The sequence below is a fragment of the Sus scrofa genome, chromosome 13, assembly GCF_054392235.1.
Source record: "Sus scrofa isolate SSC_HxYL_T2T_F1_AM1 chromosome 13, Sscrofa_HxYL_maternal_Yorkshire_Landrace_v2.0, whole genome shotgun sequence".
Classification (NCBI taxonomy): domain Eukaryota; kingdom Metazoa; phylum Chordata; class Mammalia; order Artiodactyla; family Suidae; genus Sus; species Sus scrofa.
This window is the reverse complement of record NC_139395.1, coordinates 177981150-178004661: the sequence shown is the minus strand read 5'-3', so window position 1 is coordinate 178004661 and position 23512 is coordinate 177981150. Positions and strand designations below refer to the sequence as shown.

Sequence of the window (23512 nt, the reverse complement as noted above, 5' to 3'; positions counted from 1 at the left end):
GTCATGAATGGTAGTCCAGGAAGGCAAGTGGCCTGTGCTAGACATAGTTTATAGATTTTAGGGTCAAGAATTACTATGATGAGACCTATATACTAGGTTGTTGAGGATAATTGCCCAAGTATGAGAACTGGACAAGGATTTATCTCAAAGAACCAACCAGGAGCTAATGGACAAGGAAGCCACCCACAAGGCTGATGCAGTTTTGAGTCTTACAGCTTTAGGGTTCCCTAAATAGGGGAAGTAGTGATGCTAGAGCTTAAGAAAGAGCTTAGTGTGCCAGTGATGGCTGAGTGTTCCTTCTTGTGGAGATCAGAGAGTGTGAGGACAGAGTCAGATTAAAAGACCAGACAAGTCATTTAAGTACTAAATATCCTGATTGGAGTACACTGGCAGCTAACAGTATTCTTTTAGCAAAAAATTGCTGAGCATTTATTATATAATATTTAATATGTATTTTCAGACTAGCAACAAATACAGAAATTCTATAATTTATTGTATATTTTGATAGTTAACATATTTCTCATAATCATGGACTATATGCATATATATATAAAATATAATTTCATTTTAAATACCAAAATGTAATGATACTATTTGAATTTGCCCAATAATGGTACCTACCTTCTTGACTGTTGTATAGTATAATTTATACTTACTTGACATTCACATTCTCCTGGAATCCCTTCTTCCTTCTTTTCTATCCCCATCAAGTGTAATGCAATCAATTCCCTAAATGATAGGTGGTAGAAATCATCTATATAGATAGCTAGCCATTTCCCCAAATATATAAATTGAGTGCCAAGTTGAAAATAATGTGAGTGATCTGCATTTCTAGTTCACTGTTCTCAAAAGTAGCCCTTCCTGACAGCTGGCACAAGTACCCTGCTCTGACAGTCTGACCCTTACACCCCAATTAAATATAAAAACAGATCTGAATCTTTTTCACCCAGTTGTACTGTCAAGGATAGTATTACTTGACTGTCATATAGAGCTCCTTAAATCAGCCTGCCAAGAAAATATGATTGTACTACAGATTTTAGCATTCAGAAATATTCACTCCCCTTTCACTTACACAGATTTTGAGGGTCAAAGCTATGCATTTTTATCAGATATTTTATTATCTTTCAACCTTTGTGAAGATCAATGTATTAGAATAGAGGAAGAACTTTTTCTCCTTTACTGCTAAAGTGATTTGGTACAGGGGAAACACTAATGAGGGTTTTTTTTTTTAATACTTACTGAAATTTTCCATCATCAGAATGAGAAAGTTTTATTTAAGAAAAGATGAATGCGATATTTAAATTCCATAATACTTTTGGAAACTAAGCATCTGTTCAAAATAGAGAAGTATTTAGAAAAGGGATAAAAGTGTGGAGTTTTGAATTTTCATAGAAACATGATGCTTCCAAGAAGAGTTGCAGCATATTTCAGCAAAAACTTAAACCCTAAGAACCCTGACTTATAAATCTAAGCAAAGAGATCAACTTTTAGAAGTAGAATTTTCCATTTATTTTAAATGTAATTTAGTTCTTATAATTCCTAAAAATGATGAGTTTTTTAGCATTTTTTTCTGTCTCAGAGCAAGTACAATAGCCTAGTAACTATTTCTCTTATTGTCATTCAATTGGTTATACTTTTAGGAGGTGGCATGCAAGTCATTTTGGCCTCAACTCCCATGGGTAGATTGAATCACATTTAGTTTTGTTGTGGTTTGGGAGGGGGCTTGGTTTTTTGGTTTTCTAGGTTTTGTTTGTTTGTTTGTTTTAACCAATTAGATCAAAAGTGCCATTATTTAACATAGTGAACTCCTGAAACCTCTAAGACTTTCTGTCCAAACCAAAAAGTCCTAGGTAAAGAAATGCAAGTTTAATACAGTTAAGCTATCATCCCCATTTTATCCTCATCAATGTGAGCACGTGCTGTACTAAATGTAAGATGTCTCTTTTTCCTTGAATTATAAAAGTTAATCTTTTCTTTTAAAGAAATGCTTAAGAGAAGGAGGATGGGATCATTTTAGGGCTCATGAAAGAGAAAGCCTGACAGCACTGGCTGAAGTCAGGCAGAAAGCAGTCAGTCCTGGCAAAGCATTGCTGACAACCACGCTAATGCACTATGATGCTGACATGTAACTTCCTCTGGATTCCAGAAAGAAGCCATTTGGGAAGAGTCTGTCAATAATGTAAAACTGGGCCAAATGGTTCTGGTTGTAAACTGCTAGAAAAAAGCCTACCCAAGATTAATTGGAGATGACCAGGCTCATGTTTCAAATGAAAAATATGGGCATAGCCATCCTCAAATGAAAGGAGCTTTCCTACAAATTAATATATTATTTTTTAAAGGTATATTGGGTTTAACCTTTCAGGTATTTTTCTACAAGTGGATGTTTTTTTCTTCCTGAATTCTCAGGGCTCTGCTTTAAGTTCAGTTTTGCTTACCAGAAAGATATGAGAACAAGTTTAATGCTATGAAAGATGTTCACTTGGAGCAATAATATGACAAGCAGAACTGAATACATAACAACTTGCACATCATGTAAAGTTTTCGAATCATCACCGGCTTTAAAATCACCAGTGAACTAAAAAACAAAATAAAACACAAAAATAAAACCAAGGTTATAGATGAAAACCACATGTCAAAAAAATCATATTCTTTTGTGGTTAAATAATGGATAAAGATCATGGTAACCATAACTGCTGTTTCTGATGCCTCAAATTGCTTCAGAAACTTGACCTTGGGTTTATTTCTCTGGAGTATAACATTGAGCCAATGTGAAGTCCTTTCCTCTGAGCAAATTTGTCATCAGAGGGAGAAAAACAACTAAAAATTGACCCTATAGAATTTCCTAAGCGACAACACTGAATAACAACCTTTCTGGGTGAATTTTTCTTTCTTCCACTAGTACATATATATAATGTGAGAAAATAAAACAAAAGGTTAGACACTTATCTTCCCTTTAGGCAAACTACTTAAACTGCGAATTTAATATAGACTAAAGACACAAAAATCATTAAGGATTTAATAAAGAAAAGGGAAAAAGTAGAATGTTTTTAAACATGGCATTATTAATTTTAAATATTGTAAGAAATTTTTCTAATCTAATTAGCTGTTCTTTAGAAGATTTTCTCTAATACATAAATTTCAAGTGTGTGTAAATGATGCCTCAGGATGGTCCTTGATAATTTTCTAAAACTAATTTTTTTGTATTCCTCCCTCAACTTTGTTTATACATAATTAATATGGACTCTCCATTTAGATATGTTATGCAGAGTAAATGTCACCCCATTGTTCTCTGGAATTTGGCAAATATCTAATCAGGAGAATTGAAACAGATGTCTTTAATGTATAAAAATTTGGTGTCATATGTGACTGTTATAGGGTTATTGAGTAATGCTACTAATTTCCTAGAGCTGGCAAGATTTTCCCATTTCTGCTTTTTCCTCTATCTTTTCCCTATTCCCATTTCAACAATCTACAGTACAACCAAAGTGATCTAAGAAAACTAAACTAAACTTTTGTTTTTATCACCCCATTGCTTGAAGTCCTTTGTCGCAAGAAAATATCTATATTCTTTAAATGCCTTAGGGAGCACTTTGTGATCTGTGAAGTCCTTCCTGGTCACTGCTTTGCTTACTTCTCTAGCCTCTCTCTCTCCCCACTCCCTCATCTCACACTCTGCTTTCCAGTTGCACTCATATTCTCTCAAGATCTCTAAACCTGTTATACATGCTCTTGTATACCTGCTCTTCTCTCTGTCTGGACCAGTCTCTCCTCCCCACATCCCTGGTCTCCTCCTCTCCCACATTTCTTTCATTTATCTAACTCTAGCCTTCCATAAGGTCCAAGCCTAGACATCAATTTCCCTTGAAAGCCTTCTCTGACTCTCCCCTATCATGGCACATGTCACATTTCATAGCATCCTTTCTTATGTGTCATTATCCCCCATTAGATGATAAGCACTGTCATGATCTTATGCTACATCTCCAATTCCTTTAACTAATATTTAATAGAGTGTCTATTATGTTCAAACTCACTTATAACCTCTGAGAAAATAGCAAAAAATGTCAAACCAAGCCCCTGCCTCAGAGAAATTGTATTCTGTACACACACAAAAAAATATTTGTTGGCAGGAAAAGTAAAAGAAAACAGAACATTAGAGAACAAAAGAAAAAACAATGGATTGAGAGGAGTATACAGGGTGAAACAAGAAAGAACCAGGAGACATTCAAGGTAAAAATGGAAAGGGCTCATAAAAGTCCAAGTTGATTTCTTAAAAGATCTCTCCCACAACTAGAGAGGCCTTCTTTCATTTAAGACTTTGCCATTAGCTTGTGATATCATTTGAAGGTGGTAGAGATAGTTCCTTGTTTCATTCTACCTGTAGCCAGGTACATCCAGATTCTGTCACATTATGCCATTCAGTGTTCCAGAGATGTCCTCCAGAGCCATCTGCTGTCCACAAGGAACAAGGCTTCAGAACCCAAATGATATGCTTAAGCCTGGGCAAAACAAGCTGTAAGGGTTTTTCAAAAGCATTGCTTTTCCAAAATTTATAGACTGGGAAAATCTGCCATAAAATAGTGAATATGTTATGCAAGTAAAATTAGACCTTTCAGCCTGCTTGGTATGATGCATATTGCACACACTTATTGCAGGTGATTCTGTCAGAATTTAAATCTTATTTTTTTATTAGACATTTAATGCAAAAGGTCAAAAAAGAGATTTAGGATCTCTGTCACCCCTTATACTTAAAAATTATTTTAAATTATTTATAGCACTTTTTATCCCATAATGCAGATCTTTAAGCCACAACAAAATTAGGGTGAAAGCAAACAAATCAACCAAATAGTGTAGAATTTTGCATACAGAAATTGCGACAGATGCATGCCAAATTGTAAAACTCTGTTTTCTAGGAACACATTTCAAGTTACAGTGACATTATGAAACTCTATTACTTATGATTCTAAATTTCTAACCAAGCCTTCAGGTTCATGACTATTGATGTTTCCACCTTCATGCTCATGGATTTCTTCCTTGGACTGTAATGGGCAGCAATTTTAGGCAACTTGAAATTCTCTGGATATATAATGTTATTCCACCCTTCCATGCCTTTGAATGTATTGCTCTCTCTGAAAGGAGATCCTAGCCTCTTTGTCTTACTCTTTAAGTTCCTACTTTTCTTTTAATTCTGTCTAAAACATTACCTCTGTTATGATGCCTTTCTGTTTCTCCTCAGAGCCATCACAAACAGCTGACCCTCCCTTTTTGTTGCCAAATGAATCTTGTACAGATTTCTATTAGATCCCTTACCTTCTGTGCTGCCATTACTTGTTTATCGATGTCTTTCCTATTATGACATAATCTCCCTGAGGACAAGGAGGATGTCTTTGTGACATAAGCCCTGGCATGTGAGATGTGTTTTTAAAAAGATATTTGATCAAAAAAATATTAAGAGAATGAATGAATGTATGGTTGGATGAATGAATGCCACCAGTGACCTTCAGCACCTCTCTGGATGATGCCCTTTATAAACGTGAAAATTTAGAGTAGGAAATTTCTCTTTCTTCTTTTCCTTACCATTAACCAAATTCATAGTGATGACTAAGAAGTGAAATTTAAATTCCACTTATACAATATGGTTCTGAGACTGTGCTTTTCATTTTACATCATTTGCCTAATTCATCCCATCCAGTTATACTCTCAGCAAATAATCATTAAATTCCTATCATAATCATAGCACCATGCTAAATACTGTAAAGTGGATCATAAGGAAGAGTAAAGGAACCTCCAAGATTTTTATAACCTTTCTGAAAAGACAGTACATCCACATTTTTTAAAGCCAAATAGTAATACATGGAAGATATATATTGCTAAGTGTCAAATGAGTGAGGCAGACAATGAGTGTTATAGGCAGGCAGAAGAGGAGCAATCACTGTGGCCCTGGGAAAAATACTCCTGAGGAAAAATGGACAAGACAGCATTCTGTGTTGGAATAATGAAATGAACAAAGATTTGTATAAATTTTCTCTACTAAGAACCTGAGATTATAAGAAAATTATTCTCTATATTTTAATCATTTTATCCCAACTTTAAAACTTACTGAGAATACTAGCATTTTAATAATTCTCTTAGCTGAAATCTGCCTTTAAAATAGATGTATTTGCCTTAAGCGTTGTTTTGGTCTTTCCAGTTCCAGGCACTTTCAGACTTCTCTAAGGTTCTTACCCACCTTTGGATGTGAGCCCCTCAGCCTTGTCCTTACCATAGAGCAATGCTCTCTCAGTCTTTCAGAAGAATGTGCCCTCTCCCCTGTTGAGTGTTCATCAGTCTGAGTAGCTGGTCCCAAACAGACTGCCACTAAAGATGTATTTATGTCATCTTGTCTCTCCTCCTGGGGTTACACTCAGAGCTAGCCTTTCTGACAATGGGTAATTTGAGGTCACAATTCCACTCTGAACTGATATATTACAGTACTACATGCGACAGCTGCAAGAGAAGACCTGCTTCTCAGATATGTTCAGTCAGAGCACTATGGATCTGTCATGAAGGGTCTGATTTAATGTATAAAGCGCCTCTGGGAACAACAAACACACAGGAAGTGACTGAGCTCCGCACTATCCCTTTCTGCTCTGTTTCTTCAGGCAGATGTGGATGTGGTCCATTCTGTTTTAACTCACTGGGGTATTATGTGTGTTGATGAATTTCATATAAGCTGAGAGATCACACAGTCCAGCCCCTCATTTTACAGAGACTCTGTAACTCCCCCATGATCACACAACAAATTAGGGGGGAAAGGAGGGATTAGAAGCCAGAGATTTTGCTTCACAGTTGCTTCCTCACTCTGCATCATACACTTTCTCTCCAAAGTAGGCACCCCTGGGTTTATGAGAATAATCACCATCATGTATGCCCCAGAGTCCTATACACTTTCTCCATTCTTTTTGAATATTTGTTTTTAAACAGGGTTTGCAAATAATACTAATATAAATACAAGTGTATTTTACTTTATGCAATCCCTTTTCCTAAACACATGATCTAAGTTTTTTTCCCCAGATAAATAGCATCCAACTATAGATAGAAATGGATGGTGTAATATTAGTCATTGTTTTTTATTAGTATTATTTTCACTGGACAACTTGATAAGAAAAGAAAGTATTCTCTCTAGTAGTATACATCAATTTGAGGCCATTCAGATAAAAATACTTTGTAAACACTCATGTGTTATATGCATGAAGAATTATATTAACATTTTATATATTAGCATTTAATGTATTAAATGTCTCAATATTAATGGCCCCCAAAATTAATCCTTTATTCTCCTTTATGATTTAAGTGGTACATTTTTAAAAACTATTACATCTGTACTAATTTCCATAGGTCTTCGCCATACAGTCTATAGCTGAGAAGCTGAAGAAAAGGACATTAAAATACACTGGGGAAGAAGTAGAAGTAGCTGGTCTTCTGAAGAGTGGGATTAAAGTGAAAAAAGCAAAAAAGGAGAGAGAGAGGAAGAGGTGATATAAGGAAGAGGGCTACTGTCTAGGGAAGAGTGGAAGAAGTATTTTTATTTTTAACCCTACCATACCATGTATTTGTAAACTCATAATGAGTGATAGTTTTTTTTTTTTAATTGCCTTTACTGTCAGTTGGGTTTAACTTATCTATACTCAGATACAATAATAATCCTCATAATAATGTATATGTTTAATTCTCACACCTGATAGTAACATTGTGTCCTACTTTATCTGCCTTACAGGATATAATACAAAATCTAATTTAACATATAGCCCCCAGAATAGTGTTATTCATTTAATGAGGTAGCAACCATATTCTCATCAAAAGAGAAAACTGAGAAATAGACAGCAATGAATTATTTTCAGGAGCAATTTAGGAGGAAACAGGCGAAAAGGATTGTAATTTGTGAGGTTTTGAATAGCACAATAAACACTGTCTCATTAAGGGAACCAAAAAAAGTAACATTCACTGAGCTCTTTATACTTTTTTTTGACTGTGCCATGGCATATGGAAGTTCCCCAGCCAGGGATCATCAAACTCAAACTCACAACACATCAATGACAACACGAATCCTTAACCACTGAGCCACCAAGGAAGCCCCATACATTTAGGCAGTGAATACAATGTAGTGTAGTTCTAGGTAGATGATGTGAGGAGAGAAGAATGAGAAATTCTTTCCATAGTTAAGATTGTTTTTAGAGAGTGGAAAACAAAGCTGAGTTAGCTATTCATGTTGATTTGAAGTTATTTGTCGCCTGTCCCTATTCCTTATGAAAAATACGGTATAACTAAATTTCAGAAGTAGATAATGGTTTCATAATCAGAATGGGAAGATTGGGTTAAAGTTAGAGCAGGGGTGTGGAGGATGGCATTGCCTACAGGAGCCAGGAGGATAATGGAAGTAGGTCAAGTGTGTCTGACAAGAGTCTTGGTGAAAGAGTAGAGTGGAGTGGTGGTGCTCTGGAGAGCCCATGACCTGTCTAAAGGCATTTAGATTCACTTCAAAAACCTTACCATGAAAAAAACCTAACTGCAGGCCTGTTTCAGCTCAAGGTCAAACAGTTGATGAGTTCTGCATTCATAAAATCCAAGACACTAAACACCCACACAGGAACAAGAAACAACTGTTAAGAAGTCTTTGTTTTATATAAAAGTATAAAAATGGTGTATCTCACATGTTTGTGGCCTAAAACAATGCTGGTTACCATAGACTTCTAAAGTACTTGTTATCCTATGAAAACTGGATGCTATTAACCAGTGACTTACATTTTTTTTAATACTATGCCAAAAAGAGTCTTTTGTTTATAGCAAGAGAATATTAATCTTACATCTTTGAATCCCCTGACACTGATGTGAGGTCGTGTGTGTGTGTGTGTGTGTGTGTGACCATTAATTATTGACTGGGGATGTATAAAAAGAGTGTACTTATCTCTTTTGCTATCTGTCAGCAGGCTATCTGTTCATACAGTCTAGGTACCAACTCATATGGCCTATCTCCTTACAATTTAATTGGAGCTGAGAAACCATAGGCCAATATTAAAACTCATTATAGTTTTCCATTTTATGATCATTTATTCAAATGCCCTCATTTTGCACATCTGAAATATAGGACTCAGCGTTAAGACTTGCCCAGGGTCATGCAGTGGATCATAGTAGAGCTGCTTCTCACTTAGAATTTGCAGCTCATAATGAAAAACATTGTTTAGTCAAAATTGCCATTAGAAAGTCCTTAAACTCATCTTCAAACATAGTATATATGTTTTCTGTACTATAATTTTTATACTCACTGGAGTTTGGGTGCTACAGAGGTAGATTGAGGAAATAAGGAAAGGAATGTCTGCAGGCAAATTGGTGTCTGTTCAAATCATTTTCCTTTAAGATAACATCAAATCCAGTGAATGAGAAATGAGAGAGATTTTTACTGTATTCTTGTTTCTTGATGGAATTTTTCCATTTGGTTTTAGTATAAGCCTCTATAACCTTACTATATTTCAATTGATTGTTCCCTCTGCTGAAGATTAGAGGATTAGGTTCTAAAACTCAGATGTGAGTTAAATACAATTATAGTACAATTCCCCGAGGGGTATAGAGTTACAGGTACACAGGGCTCCTGGTTCCCACTTTAGCACTTTTTCTGCTGCAACCTTCCTACCTGCTTATTAGCAATCAAGCTCTGTTGCTAACAACCTCTTCAGTAGTGATATCCAGTTCTCTTACTTCCTGTTCCTCCTTTGTTGCCTAAGTGATTAAGCTTGCTGTATAAGGAAGGTATTAGTAAATGAGAAATCTTTGGAGTTACATTCAGTCATTTTGATTAGCATCTTTAGTAACTCCTTTTTTCCCATAAACATATGGTAAAGCAACATGTAATGTTCCAATGATTGTGATTTCAAATCTAAAGTACAATTTGTTCATTCCTGAAACCTGAAACAAACATCTGGTGGTTAATGCTTTGAGAAGAAAATATGCCTTAGTTTATTACCTCCATCTATGATTCAAGATCATGGGCAAAAATGAGTAAATGAGATTAAGCCACAGGAATTTGTTAATCCATTCAATTAAAAAAAAAAGCCACACGGGAAGTCAATGCAAGCTATTTGCCTTTGGAATGGATAAGCAATGAGATCCTGCTGTATAGCACTGGGAACTACATCTGGTCACTTATGATGGAGCGCGATAATGTGAGAAAAAAGAATTCATACATGTATGTGTGACTGGGTCACCTTGCTATACAGTAGAAAATTGACAGAACACTGTAAACCAGCTATCATGGAAAAAATAAAAATCAGTATAAATGAAAAAAAAAAGTTAGGAATTCCCTTTGTGGTGCATCAGAAATGAATCTGACTAGTATCCATGAGGATGTGGGTTAGATCCCAGGCCTAACTCAGTGGGTCAGGGATCTGGTCTGCCGTGAGCTGTGGGGTAGGTCGCAGATGTGGGTCAGATCTCGAGTTGCTGTGGCTGTGGCACACAGTAGGTCCGATTTGACCCCTAGCCTGGGAACTTCCATATGCTGCGGGTACATCCCTAAAAAGCAAAAAAAATAAAAATTAAATTAAAGAACTAGACTTTTTGATTCCACTAAAGTGGGAAAAGCAGGAGAGACCATACAAAATGTTAAGGACATCCTTCTCTCTCATCGTTCACTTAGATATAAACTATATCTAGTATAGATACACCCATTAGAAAAAAAAGATTTGAATGCTTGCTTATCTCCATTCCATATAGACTCAGAATTATTACAGTTTGTGCACGCTGTCAGACCCATGTTACTACACATTATTGTTAATTAGAATAGTATCTCCTACATTAAAACTTTTATGCCAATTTTTCATACTTTAAGATTTATTCTAGCTCACACATTCCATTACAACAGGAACTTGGAATAAAATTTGAAATAAAGATGTACTGTCCATTTTGCATTGTTACTCATCTTAGTAAAATATTTTTGGTTTCTTATATGGGTCGTGTATTAGTCTATTAGGGCTGCCACAACAAAATACCACAGACTGGATGGTTCACATAATAAAAATTTATTTTTCACAGTTATGGAGAGTAGACATCCAATTCAAGGTGTCAGCAGTTTTGGCTTCTCCTGAGGGCTCTCTCCTTAGTTTGCAGGTAGTCATTGACTTGCTATCTCCTTGCGTGGCCTTTTCTCTGTGCCTGCATACCTCTGATGTCTCTTCATCTTTTTATAAGTACACCAGTCATGTTGGATTAAGGCCTACCTTTGTGACCTCGTCTAACTTTAATTACCTCTTCAAAGGTCCTTTCTCCAGATTACAGTCACATTGAGGGTTAGGTCTTCAACATATGAATTTTGAGGGAACACAATTCATTCCATAACAGGTAGTAATGCTATCAATCAAGCATTCTGTAATATCTTCTCCTTGAGGAAAAAATAAAATCCTAAGAAGGAAAGTGATAAGTTATCATTTATATGTGATATCAAGTTATAGGAAATATAAATTTATATGTGACTCATTTATGTGAGATGTCATTTATAAGTGAATGCACATAAAATAACCCTTAACTCCATTTTTTTAGCTGCTCTCAATAGAACTCACAAAGATTTAGAAAAGGAACAGCCCAGCAAGACTAGAAATTCACAGTTCCACACACTGTTTTCCAGAAGAGACCAAGAAAGACCCAGAATCAAAAACGCTGGATGAAGCTACTGCTCTTGCATCTGTTCTGAACTCAAATATAAAGATCGGCATTTATTCTCTGAAAGTGTGGTTTCCATATTGGAAAGAAGCCTAAGCCTGACTTAAGTGACTTCAAAAAGCAGAGCCACAAGCCTGCCTCATGGGAGCATGAGGCGCTTCACCCATAACATTCAATAAAACAAAGGCTACTGTAGTGCTGGTGCCCAAGTACAAGTCAGAGTATCCTTGTCCCTGAGTGAGGTCCTCGCGATACCCTAGTGAGGTATAGACCACCTAGTTTTTTGAGAATACTCGTTCTGTTAGATCATTTACAATGTTCTCATTTCTGAATTTTTCTAATGCCCTAGGTTAAGGGGTGCCAAATGTAGTAAATAAAAATATAGGATGCCCAGTTAAACTTGAATTGCAGGTAAACAATGAATATCTTTTTAGTATAAATATGTCCCATGTGATATTTGGGATGTACTTATTAAAAAAAATAATTCCTTCATGGGACATACCAATACTAAAAATGTATTTGTTATTTATCTGAAATTCACATGTAACTGTGGGTCCTATGTTTTATCTGGCCACGCTACTTTGTGTTCAATAATCCTCCTCTTGCAACTTCCTTCCCTGACTCAAAACCCTCTTAAACTTCTATCACCAACTTTGTAAATGTAATTCCTGCTTTTAATTTGGTGCTGCCCCAAAAGGAGAAAAACCCAGGTTTCAGCCTCCCTTCTGTTAGACGACTGTCATAGATGGCTATAGATACTCAGTGTTGAAATATTAAAGTTAGTTTGGCCCAATTTTTCCCCAATGGGATATATTTGCTTCTCTATACCAATACCCCATCATACTACTATGATAACATTAGTTGTTTCTATGTGCTTAATAACGTCGGGAAGAATCTCTAAACCTATGTCTCTAAACCCTGGGCTCACACCTCACCTGTAAAATAAGGAGACCAAATTAAAGGTATTTTCCCCAAGATTCCTTCTAACAGTTCTTTGCTAGAAGTCTTTAAAAAGAGCATTCTGTTAATGTTCCCATTTGCCTTGTGAAACCTAACCATTCCTATTTCAGATGAATCTCTTTTCCCATCAAGTAAATAGTATTTATATTATTAAATAAGTAGTGTTTAGATTATTTGATTAACAGCTTCTCTTTGAAGATGTTAGCCCTAAATTCTTCAAGGGCCTGAGAGTGTACCCTTTATTTCCCTCCACTTCATTCACCCTAACACCAGACTTTGAGTACAATGGACGATTAGATGATGTGACTGTGAAAGTGCAGATAATAATGAAACAATTCCATCCTGACGTGTGTTCTGACTATTGAAAATCCTTTGCTGGGAACATAAGCTGTCTCCTCGGGGGTCAGAGACAGAAGTCTGGGAGCAGCTCATTGTTCTTTTCCGCCATCTAGTGGTGCCATGGTTACTCTCTTTTGCTCACCTTGCTCTTCAGAGCCACAAAGATTTTAAAGATTGTAAATCAAATGGATGAATTGTTTTATTCTTGTCATTACAGTAAGAAGGACTTAAAGAGTACTTTGAGAGATAAAATGTAATAAGTATTGATTAAAAATATAAATATAACACAATAGCAGACTTTAATACCTAAGCAGTATAGACTAAATTTGTACAATTTAGTCCCTTTAATATGTTCACTTATTACACAGAACAAAAATATAAACTAAAGTGTTCTAAGGAAATATTATCTTTCTAAGAGGCTTTTGTATAATGCTCAAGGATTTTTAAATTTCAAATAAGCATAGTTGAAGCGGGTGAAAAGGACTAAAGGGAAAGGAAATAAAAGTTCTGATAAACATTGAATTGGTAGAGAAGATCTCAGTTCTGTATTTAACCATTTGACTTCAATTAAATTAGAACCTATTGTCTTTATTATTTATACAGGTAATACGTTTAATGAATGTTGGGCAATATTGAGTTTTAATGTCTATAATCTGGAACTTTGTTCAAATGACATGATAGTGAATTTAATTGTATGGTTCCAAAGTGAAAATACATTTCTCTAATGAATGAAATAAAATGTTTCTGAAGTGTGATTTCCCGTTAAACTGTTTTCACTGAATGACATAGGAAAAATATTTCTGACATTTTAACATCACTCTCATTTTCTTTTCCTTTAAAATGCCAGTGCTACTATGCAATATTTGGTTCTTTCTAATAAAATGTATTCAGTAGCAATGCCACTTCAATCTTTAATACACTTGTGACCCAGTTGAAAAAATTTTCAATTTGTTTTCTAGGGTGGGAAAATACCCATAAGATGGACAGCCCCAGAAGCTATTGCCTACAGAAAATTCTCTTCAGCAAGTGATGCATGGAGCTATGGCATTGTCATGTGGGAGGTCATGTCCTATGGAGAGAGACCTTATTGGGAAATGTCTAATCAAGATGTAAGTGCCACCCATAGTTATACAGCCAGTTTGTGCATGCAAACACATTAGCATTGATGGGGAAATGTGTCTCTTGCCCTCACTCATATTAGCATTTATCTTCCAAAGAGTTGTTTAGGATCTGTGGCTGAACTTGAGAAGCTAAGTTGCTTTTCACTCTAAGCTTTATTTGATGTCATAAGGGCCAGATGACAGGTTTGTCATGCAAGTACCTGATCCATGTTGTCTGATACTTCCACACACGTCATAGGTCAACAGCCTTGACCTACAACTGACAAAAAAATAAAGAATAATGTTTACCTTTCCTTTCTTCCTTAGGGCAATTTACTGTACCACTGTAAAGAGCAAATTAATTTAGACTAGATATTACTTGGTAAGATAGATTGAATGCTTTCAGGCAATGTATTATCAAAATATGCCATTTAGTACGGTTCTTTTGAGATACACAACCCTTGATGTAATCTGTTTCTGTTTTATTTGTAAAAACTACATTGGTGGTTCATAATATTGTAGAATTGGATAGTTAACACGCATTTGACCTCTATGGCCTGTACAAAGTCATAGAGACAGTAATCAAAATACACTAGTGTCCCAGCAATGCAAATAAGTGTGCTGTCATAACTGAAAACATCTTTATTATCCCACTCCCTTGCCTTGTCTCAGAATTCAGACTTTGTCCATTCATCTGCCTTCTTCAGAGTATCTAATGGTTTCTGAGATGATGGCAATGAAAAATTGGCTATAACAGGATTCTGAACGTTCATAGGTAGAAACAAAGACTATGCGACTATAGAAAATCCCTCAACACAGTCAACTCTTGTTACATCTCTTCCCTTTTTTCCATTCAATTGCCTGGGCTGCCCCTCCACACCTCATACTCCATCCCGACCTCAGGTTGCCCACGTATATTAAGGGTTGGTTCAGTGACAGAGAAAGCTTATCTTTTGGGATTTGTGTGTGTATCTTTTTAGTGCCACAGCCATGACATATGGAAGTTCCCCGGCTAGGGGTTGAATCGGAGCTGTAGCTGCCAGCCTACACCACAGCCACAGCAATGCCAGATCCGAGCGAACCTATACCACAGCTCACAACCTATACCACTGGATCCTTAACCCACTGAGTGAGGCCAGGGATCAAACCCATGTCCTCATGGATACTGGTCAGGTTCATTACCTCTGAGCTATGACAGGAGCTCCCAGCTTATCCTTTTTGAATGCTAGGCACAAAGAAGACTGGGTTTTGGTTAGTCAGCTCACTATGACTACTGTTTCTCCCTGCAGTAGAGCATTACTTTTAAAGCTGGGTCATGTCATGCTCCATCTTATGGGTGTCTACTCTGTGGAGAATGCCAGGTCCAGACTTAAAGGCAGCAGGTTCAAGGTCATAAAACACTGCTCAATCTTGCTCTTTAAAACACATCAAAATGCAAAGCCAGGTGGCTCAGTCCTATAGAATATTTGCCTTTAATTACAGAATGTGCCATAACCTGCAACCTCTGTTACACTCCCAATAGTTAGACTTATGGATCCAAGTCATTTGCCTAAAGTTTACTGTTCTTCAGTGAATTTTATTTGAAAGACTTCATTGCTCTTTTCTGCCTCTGGGCCTTGTTTGGGGTAACTTATGACCATCTCTCCAGCTCTTCTTAAAATTGGATCCAGAAGCAGAAACTTGTCCCTTCTTTCCCAGAAAGAAATCATCTTTTTTTTTTTTTTCAACCAGTTATCCAAGGTCATAGAAGCTTTGGATCAATCACCATTGTTCTGCTCTACTCTTAACCCAAGATAATGCTTGCCTGCTTGTCCTATTTTGACGTGGCTAAAATAGGCCATTCAAGCAAATCTCTAGAATAAAAAGGTCCTCCCTCAGATGAGTTAAAGTCTCCATGGCACAGAAGAGCCCTCAGTTCAAGTACCCTCTTTAATTGGTGCTCCACCTAATCCTTGTCTTAACCTGTTCCCTGTCAGACTTAAAATAAAAACTGCCTAACTCAGAGGACTCCAAACTTTCCTAATAATATATCCTTGCCAATAAAAAGTTTTGAACATTCACAACTGACATATTTATTAGCATATCATGTATAAGTACTGCTGTATTAATCTATTCATTTTTCATTAAAGAGTATTTATTGATGCCTTCTCTGTTTCAGAAACTAGAGATACAACAGGAAACAAATGTTATCACTGAAAGGGGCCATAAAGATTATATAGTCAAACCCACATTGAACTTGTTTATGAAACTGAAGCATAGAGAAGTGACATGATTTCCCTAGAATCACATAGTCAGTGCTTTGACAGTGATGTCAGAAGACAATTTTAGGGAGTTCCTGTCGTGGCGCAGTGGTTAACAAATCTGACTAGGAACGATGAGGTTGTGGGTTCCGTCCCTGCCCTTGCTCAGTGGGTTAACGATCCGGCGTTGCTGTGAGCTGTGGTGTAGGTCACAGACGAGGCTCAGATCCCTCGTTGCTGTGGCTGTGGTGTAGGCTGGCAGCTACAGCTCCGATTAGACCCCTAGCCTGGGAACCTCCATATGCTGTGGGAGCAGCCCAAGAAATGGCAAAAAGACAAAAAAAAAAAAAAAAAAAAGACAATTTTAATAACCTGTTAGAAGTCACAGGCAAGGAGAGGAGAAGAGGAAATAACTGTGTCTTTCATGGTAGTTTAGTTACAGTCCACAGGCCAATGATTTCTTGCCCTCATTACATTATTCTATATTCTAGCAAAAAGGAAACAGACTTTCAACAAAATATGTAGTATGGGATTTCCCATCATGGCTCAGTGATAATGAATCCAACTAGCATCCATGAGGTTGCGGGTTCAATCCCTGGGTTAAGGATCACACTGTTGCAGTATGGTTTACAGAAGCGGCTTGGATCCCACGTTGCTTTGGCTGTGGAGTAGGCCAGCAGCTGCAGCTCCTATTTGACCCCTGACTTGAGAACTTCTATATGCTGCAGTTGCATCCTAAAAGGCAAATATATATATAGAATTATATACATGATAATCACTGCTTTGATGGGTTGGGAATCAAGAAAGAAGGATAAGAAAAGCTAAGAGTTTGATTTTATATAATATATACTATCAAATAATTCATAAAAGTCATTCTGTTATGATCATAAAAGTCATAGTTATTCTTATTAGACATGTCATAGTCTTCCTTATAATAGGATGAGACAAATAAACATAAAGGAAGCTTCACCATTTTTGCTGCTTCCTGGATTATCATCTTATCTCCTGGGTACATTGTACCACCTATTTGGTAACCATGACCATCATTTCAGAGACTATAATTCAACCATGAAAGTGCCTCAGCTGCCTAACCAATAAATACAATCAATGGATTAAGTTAAATTATTTTTAATACCCCTTTAGGTAGTAACATGCTATGGTTTTATAATCTCTGGAGAAATAGCTATCATACTTATCTAAGCAAAGGAATGACTCAGATTTTTCTTTTCTGAAATTTAGGACATTCCTGAATCTCTGTGGAGGTAAAAGAATTGGATAGGACTTCCATAGAGCAGAGCAGGTTCAAGTGAAGATATCAGACCACAAGATAGATTTTCTAAGAGAGCAGCCTCAGAGAGAAAAAGCTCAAATGTGTAGTTTCCAACATAGACCCCCATGTAAATTGTTCTTAATTGTTGCCTACAGCATTCCAAATCTTATTGTCAACTCCTCCCCTCTTGGCTTTTGCTCAAGCATTTATCCAGCCACTCTGGCCATATGTATTCATGATCTGTGTCCAAGATGACCATTTAGAGAGCCTTTCTGTCTATTAAGCCTCATTTGGCCACAAAGACTATGTTTGGAACCAGAAGAAGTTGCTGCAGCCAGGAATAAACTCCTGACATTAAGCACTTCCTCATTCTTTCAGGGTTGCCAATGCCCACAGAACAAAGCTAAACATTCCCTCCACCTAGAGCTGGGTCGTTTTTTAAGGGCCAGGTAAAGGCTCGGCTGGTTATTTTCATGGTCTTTGAGTGGCTACCAAAGAATATAAAGCAGGAATCTGAAAATAGGAGGAGAACAAACAATTCTGGGGGGAAGAAAGCCAAACTCTTGAGGCCTTAAGATCAATACAAGAGGAGAGGAAAGTACTAAAAGCTAAAATCTTTCATGTATCTTATGAATATTTTTTTCTGGTGCAGTAAGAGAGTTCAAATTCTGTTTAGCTTAACATATTGGAAGTCAGCATATCTGTGACAGATCCTGTAACCAGAATTTCTGTTCAGAAGTAGAAATAGTTTAATCAAAACTTTCCAAGCTGCTCTCTCCAAATACTGGTTATTTGCTATTTCTCCTGTATTTCTCATTTATTTGGTCAAAGTACAGTCTGTGTTTGACTTTTTTCAACCAAGGTGTATTTTAAATAAGGAAAGTAATTTTTAGACCAAAATTCAACTATGTTCTCTTTGAATATTTTATATTTTTATTACATTTTGGTGAGTTTAATTTATGGACTTAGTTAAATATGGAATGTTAACATGCCTTGGATTTCAAGTGAGTTTAGGAAATTTCAGATAGTGTTTATGAAATAGTCCCTCCATTCTGCAGACTATGTTGTATTTTATTACCATGAACAAGTCTGAGTTTTCATAATCTGTTTTAGTGAATAAAATGATGAATTTCCCAAAGGTCAGTGGTAATATACATTAGGGAATGTACATAAGGAAATGAAAAAAAAAAAAAAAAAAGAGTGCACAGGACTAGTCCATAAAAGGCCTACCAAACATAATAGCAGGTGCTATCTGCTTAGCCATTCAGCAGTTACCAATTAAACACATGCCAGTCACAGGGCATGTGGGTGAGGATGTGGAACTAGTATACCCAGCCCTCACTCTCAAGGCACCCTCTGTAGGTGAGGAGATGGAGTTCCCACATAAGTCTTGCCCCTGCCCCCAAGTAGAATGTATACTCCTCAAGGGTAGACCTTAGGCCTTCTACCTTTTCCTTTCGAATATAAACAACATTGTGTGAATGCATCACGTGAATAGTTATTTTTTAATACATGCCAAAAAAAAAAAGCATGGATACTCTATTATTCAAGGTACTTTTGATTAAAAATGACAGAAACCCAACCTGAACTAACTTAAGTAAAAATAAATATTTTTATTCATCAAACTAAGAAGATAGTTAAGCAGTGCTCTATCTTGGGAATCATTCAGGGTTTTTAGTGCCTCCCAAGCATTATATCCTTTGACATCATTTTCTCTTATTGCTAAGGTCTTCTGTGCTTTATTCTTCTCTAAGCTCCAGGGGTCAGCATTGCAGCATGGCAACCTCAGCAGAATGAGACCTTTTCTCTGTGAAAATTCATATACTAATCCCAGAGAAGACTGGTTGACTCTGTTAGCACCCTGCCCAACTCTGAACCAAAACCATGCTAGGAAATTGATACTGTGATTGGCCCAATGAGATTTAGGTACCAGCCTGGAGGTGGGTGATGCACTGTGGTTGGCAATCTCCCCATAGTCACATGGAGTTACGGAGGAAAGGAAAGCAGTTGTGCTGCCATAGATATACTATATTGTTATTTTCTGCACACCGTTTTCAAGAGCAGCTTTCTTTACTGAAATGTCAGATGACACCAAAATATTAACACTGTGCTTCATTACATTCTAGTGAGGCAGCAGGTGTAGTGGAAAGATCATGAGAACTTTAGAGCAGAGTCTCAAAACCTCAAAACTATTGTTAAGCCAGATAATTGTTGGGAGAGGCAACTGTTTTGTGTATTGTAGGATTTTTAATCCATCCCCTGGCCTCTACCCACTAGATGCCAGTAGCACCCTCCCAACTGCAACAATCAAAACTGTCCCCAAACATTGTCCAGAGATAAGGTATTAAAAAAGTCACTCCCTGTTAAAAGCCACTGCTTTAGATCTAGAAAGATCTGGGTTCAAATCTCAACTTTGCAAGTCACTGGCCATGTAAATTGCAAGTGGATTAAGCTTCCTGAGATACTGTCTATAATGGTTCAAAACACTCGATTGCAGGGTTTGAAAGAATTAGAGGTAATAAATAGAAAGTACCTGGTACATAGGAAGTACTTAATTAATCAATGGTAATGATCATAGCTTGCAATTTCTGAATTATGAGCCAAGTTTTATTATTTATAGATTATTGGCTCATTTAATCTTAAAGTAATTTTCTAAGACAGATAATATTTTTACTCCCATTTATAGGTAAGAGGCTTTCTAGACAGTTTAAGCAACTTACTCAAGCTTCCTAGCTGGTTAATGGTAGAAGTGAGATTGAAGCCTCCCTATTTACTCCAAAGTGCATGCTTTTACCCTCAAAGCTATGCTGTATACTATAGTAGTCTAATTTTCAAAGGATTCTTGTAACACACAAGCTCTACGTAATGAGATCAAAGCATCTTTAATTATGTATGCCACTCTGTCACATAAATAGTGTTTTCATTGTTTCCTATTAGCAAAAGAATGTGAATTGACTCACTGTTGTTTGGAACTATAAATCTTTTCTGCCATATTTTTGTCTCGATGCTAACATTTATAAAATATACTATATTTATTATATTTATTAAAAATATTTAAGGCAGTAGCTTAAAATAAAATTCTAATGATTGACATATTTAGCCCATTTTTCAGAAACATGTCATATGCACATTTAAGGTGTACAGTTCCTTGCTGTTTTCTAGCATTTTTTTTCTTTTTTTTAAGGTATTGCAGGATAATGTTTTATGTTATTTTCATCCAAGTTCAAAATAATTGTTTACTATGTAATAGGAGCACATTATAATGCTAGGAGATACATGAGCTCCAAAGATGACACCAAGGGCACTGCAGTTCTTCCAACACTTACACTCTGTAATGTGCTTAACCAAAGAAAATGCAAGCAAAACAGGAACAGCAGGCAACATTAAATAACCAAATCCCCACAGAGCTAATATGTAAGGAAAAAACTAGCACCATATAAATGAGAGGTGACTTAGCTCAAACTAATGATCTGAATGCAAGACTGGAGTCTTGGGTTTTGTTTGTTTTGTTTCTCACACACACACACACACACACACACACACACGATGCTCTTTAAAAAAAAAAATTAAACAAAAAGAAAAAGAGAGAGAGACAATTCGCCTTGAAGCAATTTGAAGCCCAGATGCTTCCTGGGTATGGTATCATTTAGGCATATGTTTCTAGGCTAGTTCAGTTTCCCAAAAAGAGAACCACTATCAGAGAACATCTCATTTGAGGTTTACTAGGAAACAAAATGCTGCCTCAGTGTTTTTGTATTTTTTTTCTCCTTACTTTTCAAAAGCTTTTATATAATAATGAGTTTTGCTTTAGATTGCTTTCTGAAGCCTACCTGAAGAAAAAGATTACAGTTCAGCTCTAAGGTTTTTTTTATAGATGATGCGGTTGGAAATAACCATTGACCTTATCTGAATTGATCCCTCTTTTTAAAATTTGAGGAGGAACCTTTTACCATATTTTTTATTTGTCTTTGTAATTCCATAAGCTTTCTAAATTATAGGCCAGTATTTCAGCCAAGAATGGTGGATGTGTAGAATCCACTTACCTACAAATGCAATATGGTTTTATGACTCAGAAAGTCCAGTCATTTCCAATTTTTGTCTCTGATTAGATTTTCCAAACTCTACTATATTATGTAATGGTCCTTGTGTAATGTTCTGTGTAAGATACAGTAAATTGCTAAAGGCCCATTCCCATTATTTCAACCTTCCATATTACAAAGGGGATTTTTGTGCCTATTTGAATATGTTTTATACCAAAACAAATTTTAAAATAACCTTCTTTTTCTCAGTTTTTCCATAATTCCTACTATTGGTATATAGGCAGTAAGAACATTTTAATTAAATAAATACTAATTACACTAGCATGATGCATGTCTGTTACAGAGTCAAGAGTAATAAGGGATATTAAGAGGTTCAATCAATCATCATTGTAAATAATTCAAATTGTAAAGTTCCAAATAGAAGAAACTAATAACCAGTATGCTACTACCACAGGGTAATTTTCAAGGGAATTTTTTTTAACTAAATGACCACAAAGCTAGAAGGAACATGCCAGCAACATTTTCATAAAAAAATAATTATGCCATCAATTCTGTTTGGAAGAAATTTATTTATGATCTTTTGCTCTTATAACTTTTAAAATTGTTTGTTTTATTTATTTATTTATTTATTTATTTATTTATTTATTTATTTATTGTCTTTTTGCCTTTTCTAGGGCCACTCCCACAGCATATGGAGATTCCCAGGCTAGGAGTCTAATCAGAGCCATAGCCACCAGCCTACGCCAGAGCCACAGCAACACAGGATCCAAGCCGCATCTGCAACCTACACCACAGCTCACGGCAACGCCGGATCCTTAACCCACTGAGCAAGGCCAGGGATTGAACCCACAACCTCATGGTTCCTAATCAGATTCGTTTACCACTGAGCCACGATGGGAACTCCAATTTTTTGTTCTTCTTAAAACATATTTACAAAGACAGCATATTAAAATCCCCCTTTCCTTTGTACTCATAAGCTATTTTTCCGTACATTTAAATATTTTTAGTGGGCCCAGGAAATATATTATTAAAGTTAATATATTATTAAAATTGCCTATTAACCTTCTAAAATTGAAATATTGCACCAGTGAAGAAATATTTGTTTCTAGAGGGTACTTGGGGAAATGGGCCCAAGTTTTAAGAACATTATCTTCTTAAAAAAAACATTATTTCAGAAAAGTAGATTTGGAATGTGTCTTTATATTTCCCCTAAGTATACTTTGTTGGAGGGAAATTGACATAGTAAAGAATATCACAGCTCCTCATGTCTTCCTAGTCTTAGATTACCAGGATATACTCTGGCCCCATCTAGATTTTTGTCTCTCTGCACCTGGAGCTCTGTAGAAAACAGCCCTTTCAAAGGAAGCCAAATCTAGGTCTGGAGGTTACAGAACTTTGAGATCAAAAGATGTTACTAAAGGCTTTGCAGATTAAGCCTTCGGTTTCACTGACTCCAGAAACATAGCTTTTTGAGGTGAAACATACCATTGCAAGCACTGAATCTGGTTTCCTTTTCTTTTCTTAATGAGGAGACTAAGGCTTGCCTGAGAACAGAGCTTGTTAGTGACAGTTTAAGAGTCCAGTGGACTTCAGGTGATTCCTTCACTAATGCTTTTTCCACTACTTAAAAACTGAAGCATTGTTGCATAGAAGGTGTTAATCATCTCAGCCTCAAGAAGTGTGACTAAAGATTTTCCAGCCATAAATCATATTGTCAGCAGTCTTTTAACCTATGAGAGTCCATATTTCATATTTTTGCCTATTTTGTCCACTCATTCAACAAACTGAAAGGTGGTAACCTACTAAGGGCAACCACTCTCCATTTTTATAGATTCTTAACATTCTATTGTGACTTACTTACAAAAAATAAGGTTGGAG

General features: G+C 36.3%; 1 protein-coding gene across 17 annotated transcripts in view; it reads left to right on the top strand.

Annotated features, from left to right (window-relative positions):
• EPHA6 (EPH receptor A6) overlaps nucleotides 1-23512 on the top strand; it is an 870463-nt gene that overhangs the window by 825456 nt on the left and 21495 nt on the right. For all 17 annotated transcript variants that reach the window (XM_084989131.1, XM_021070704.2, XM_021070712.2 and 14 more), the window contains one exon: nucleotides 13944-14093. In XM_084989131.1, the coding sequence (XP_084845257.1) occupies nucleotides 13944-14093 (150 nt within the window). The remainder of the gene's footprint in view (nucleotides 1-13943; nucleotides 14094-23512) is intronic.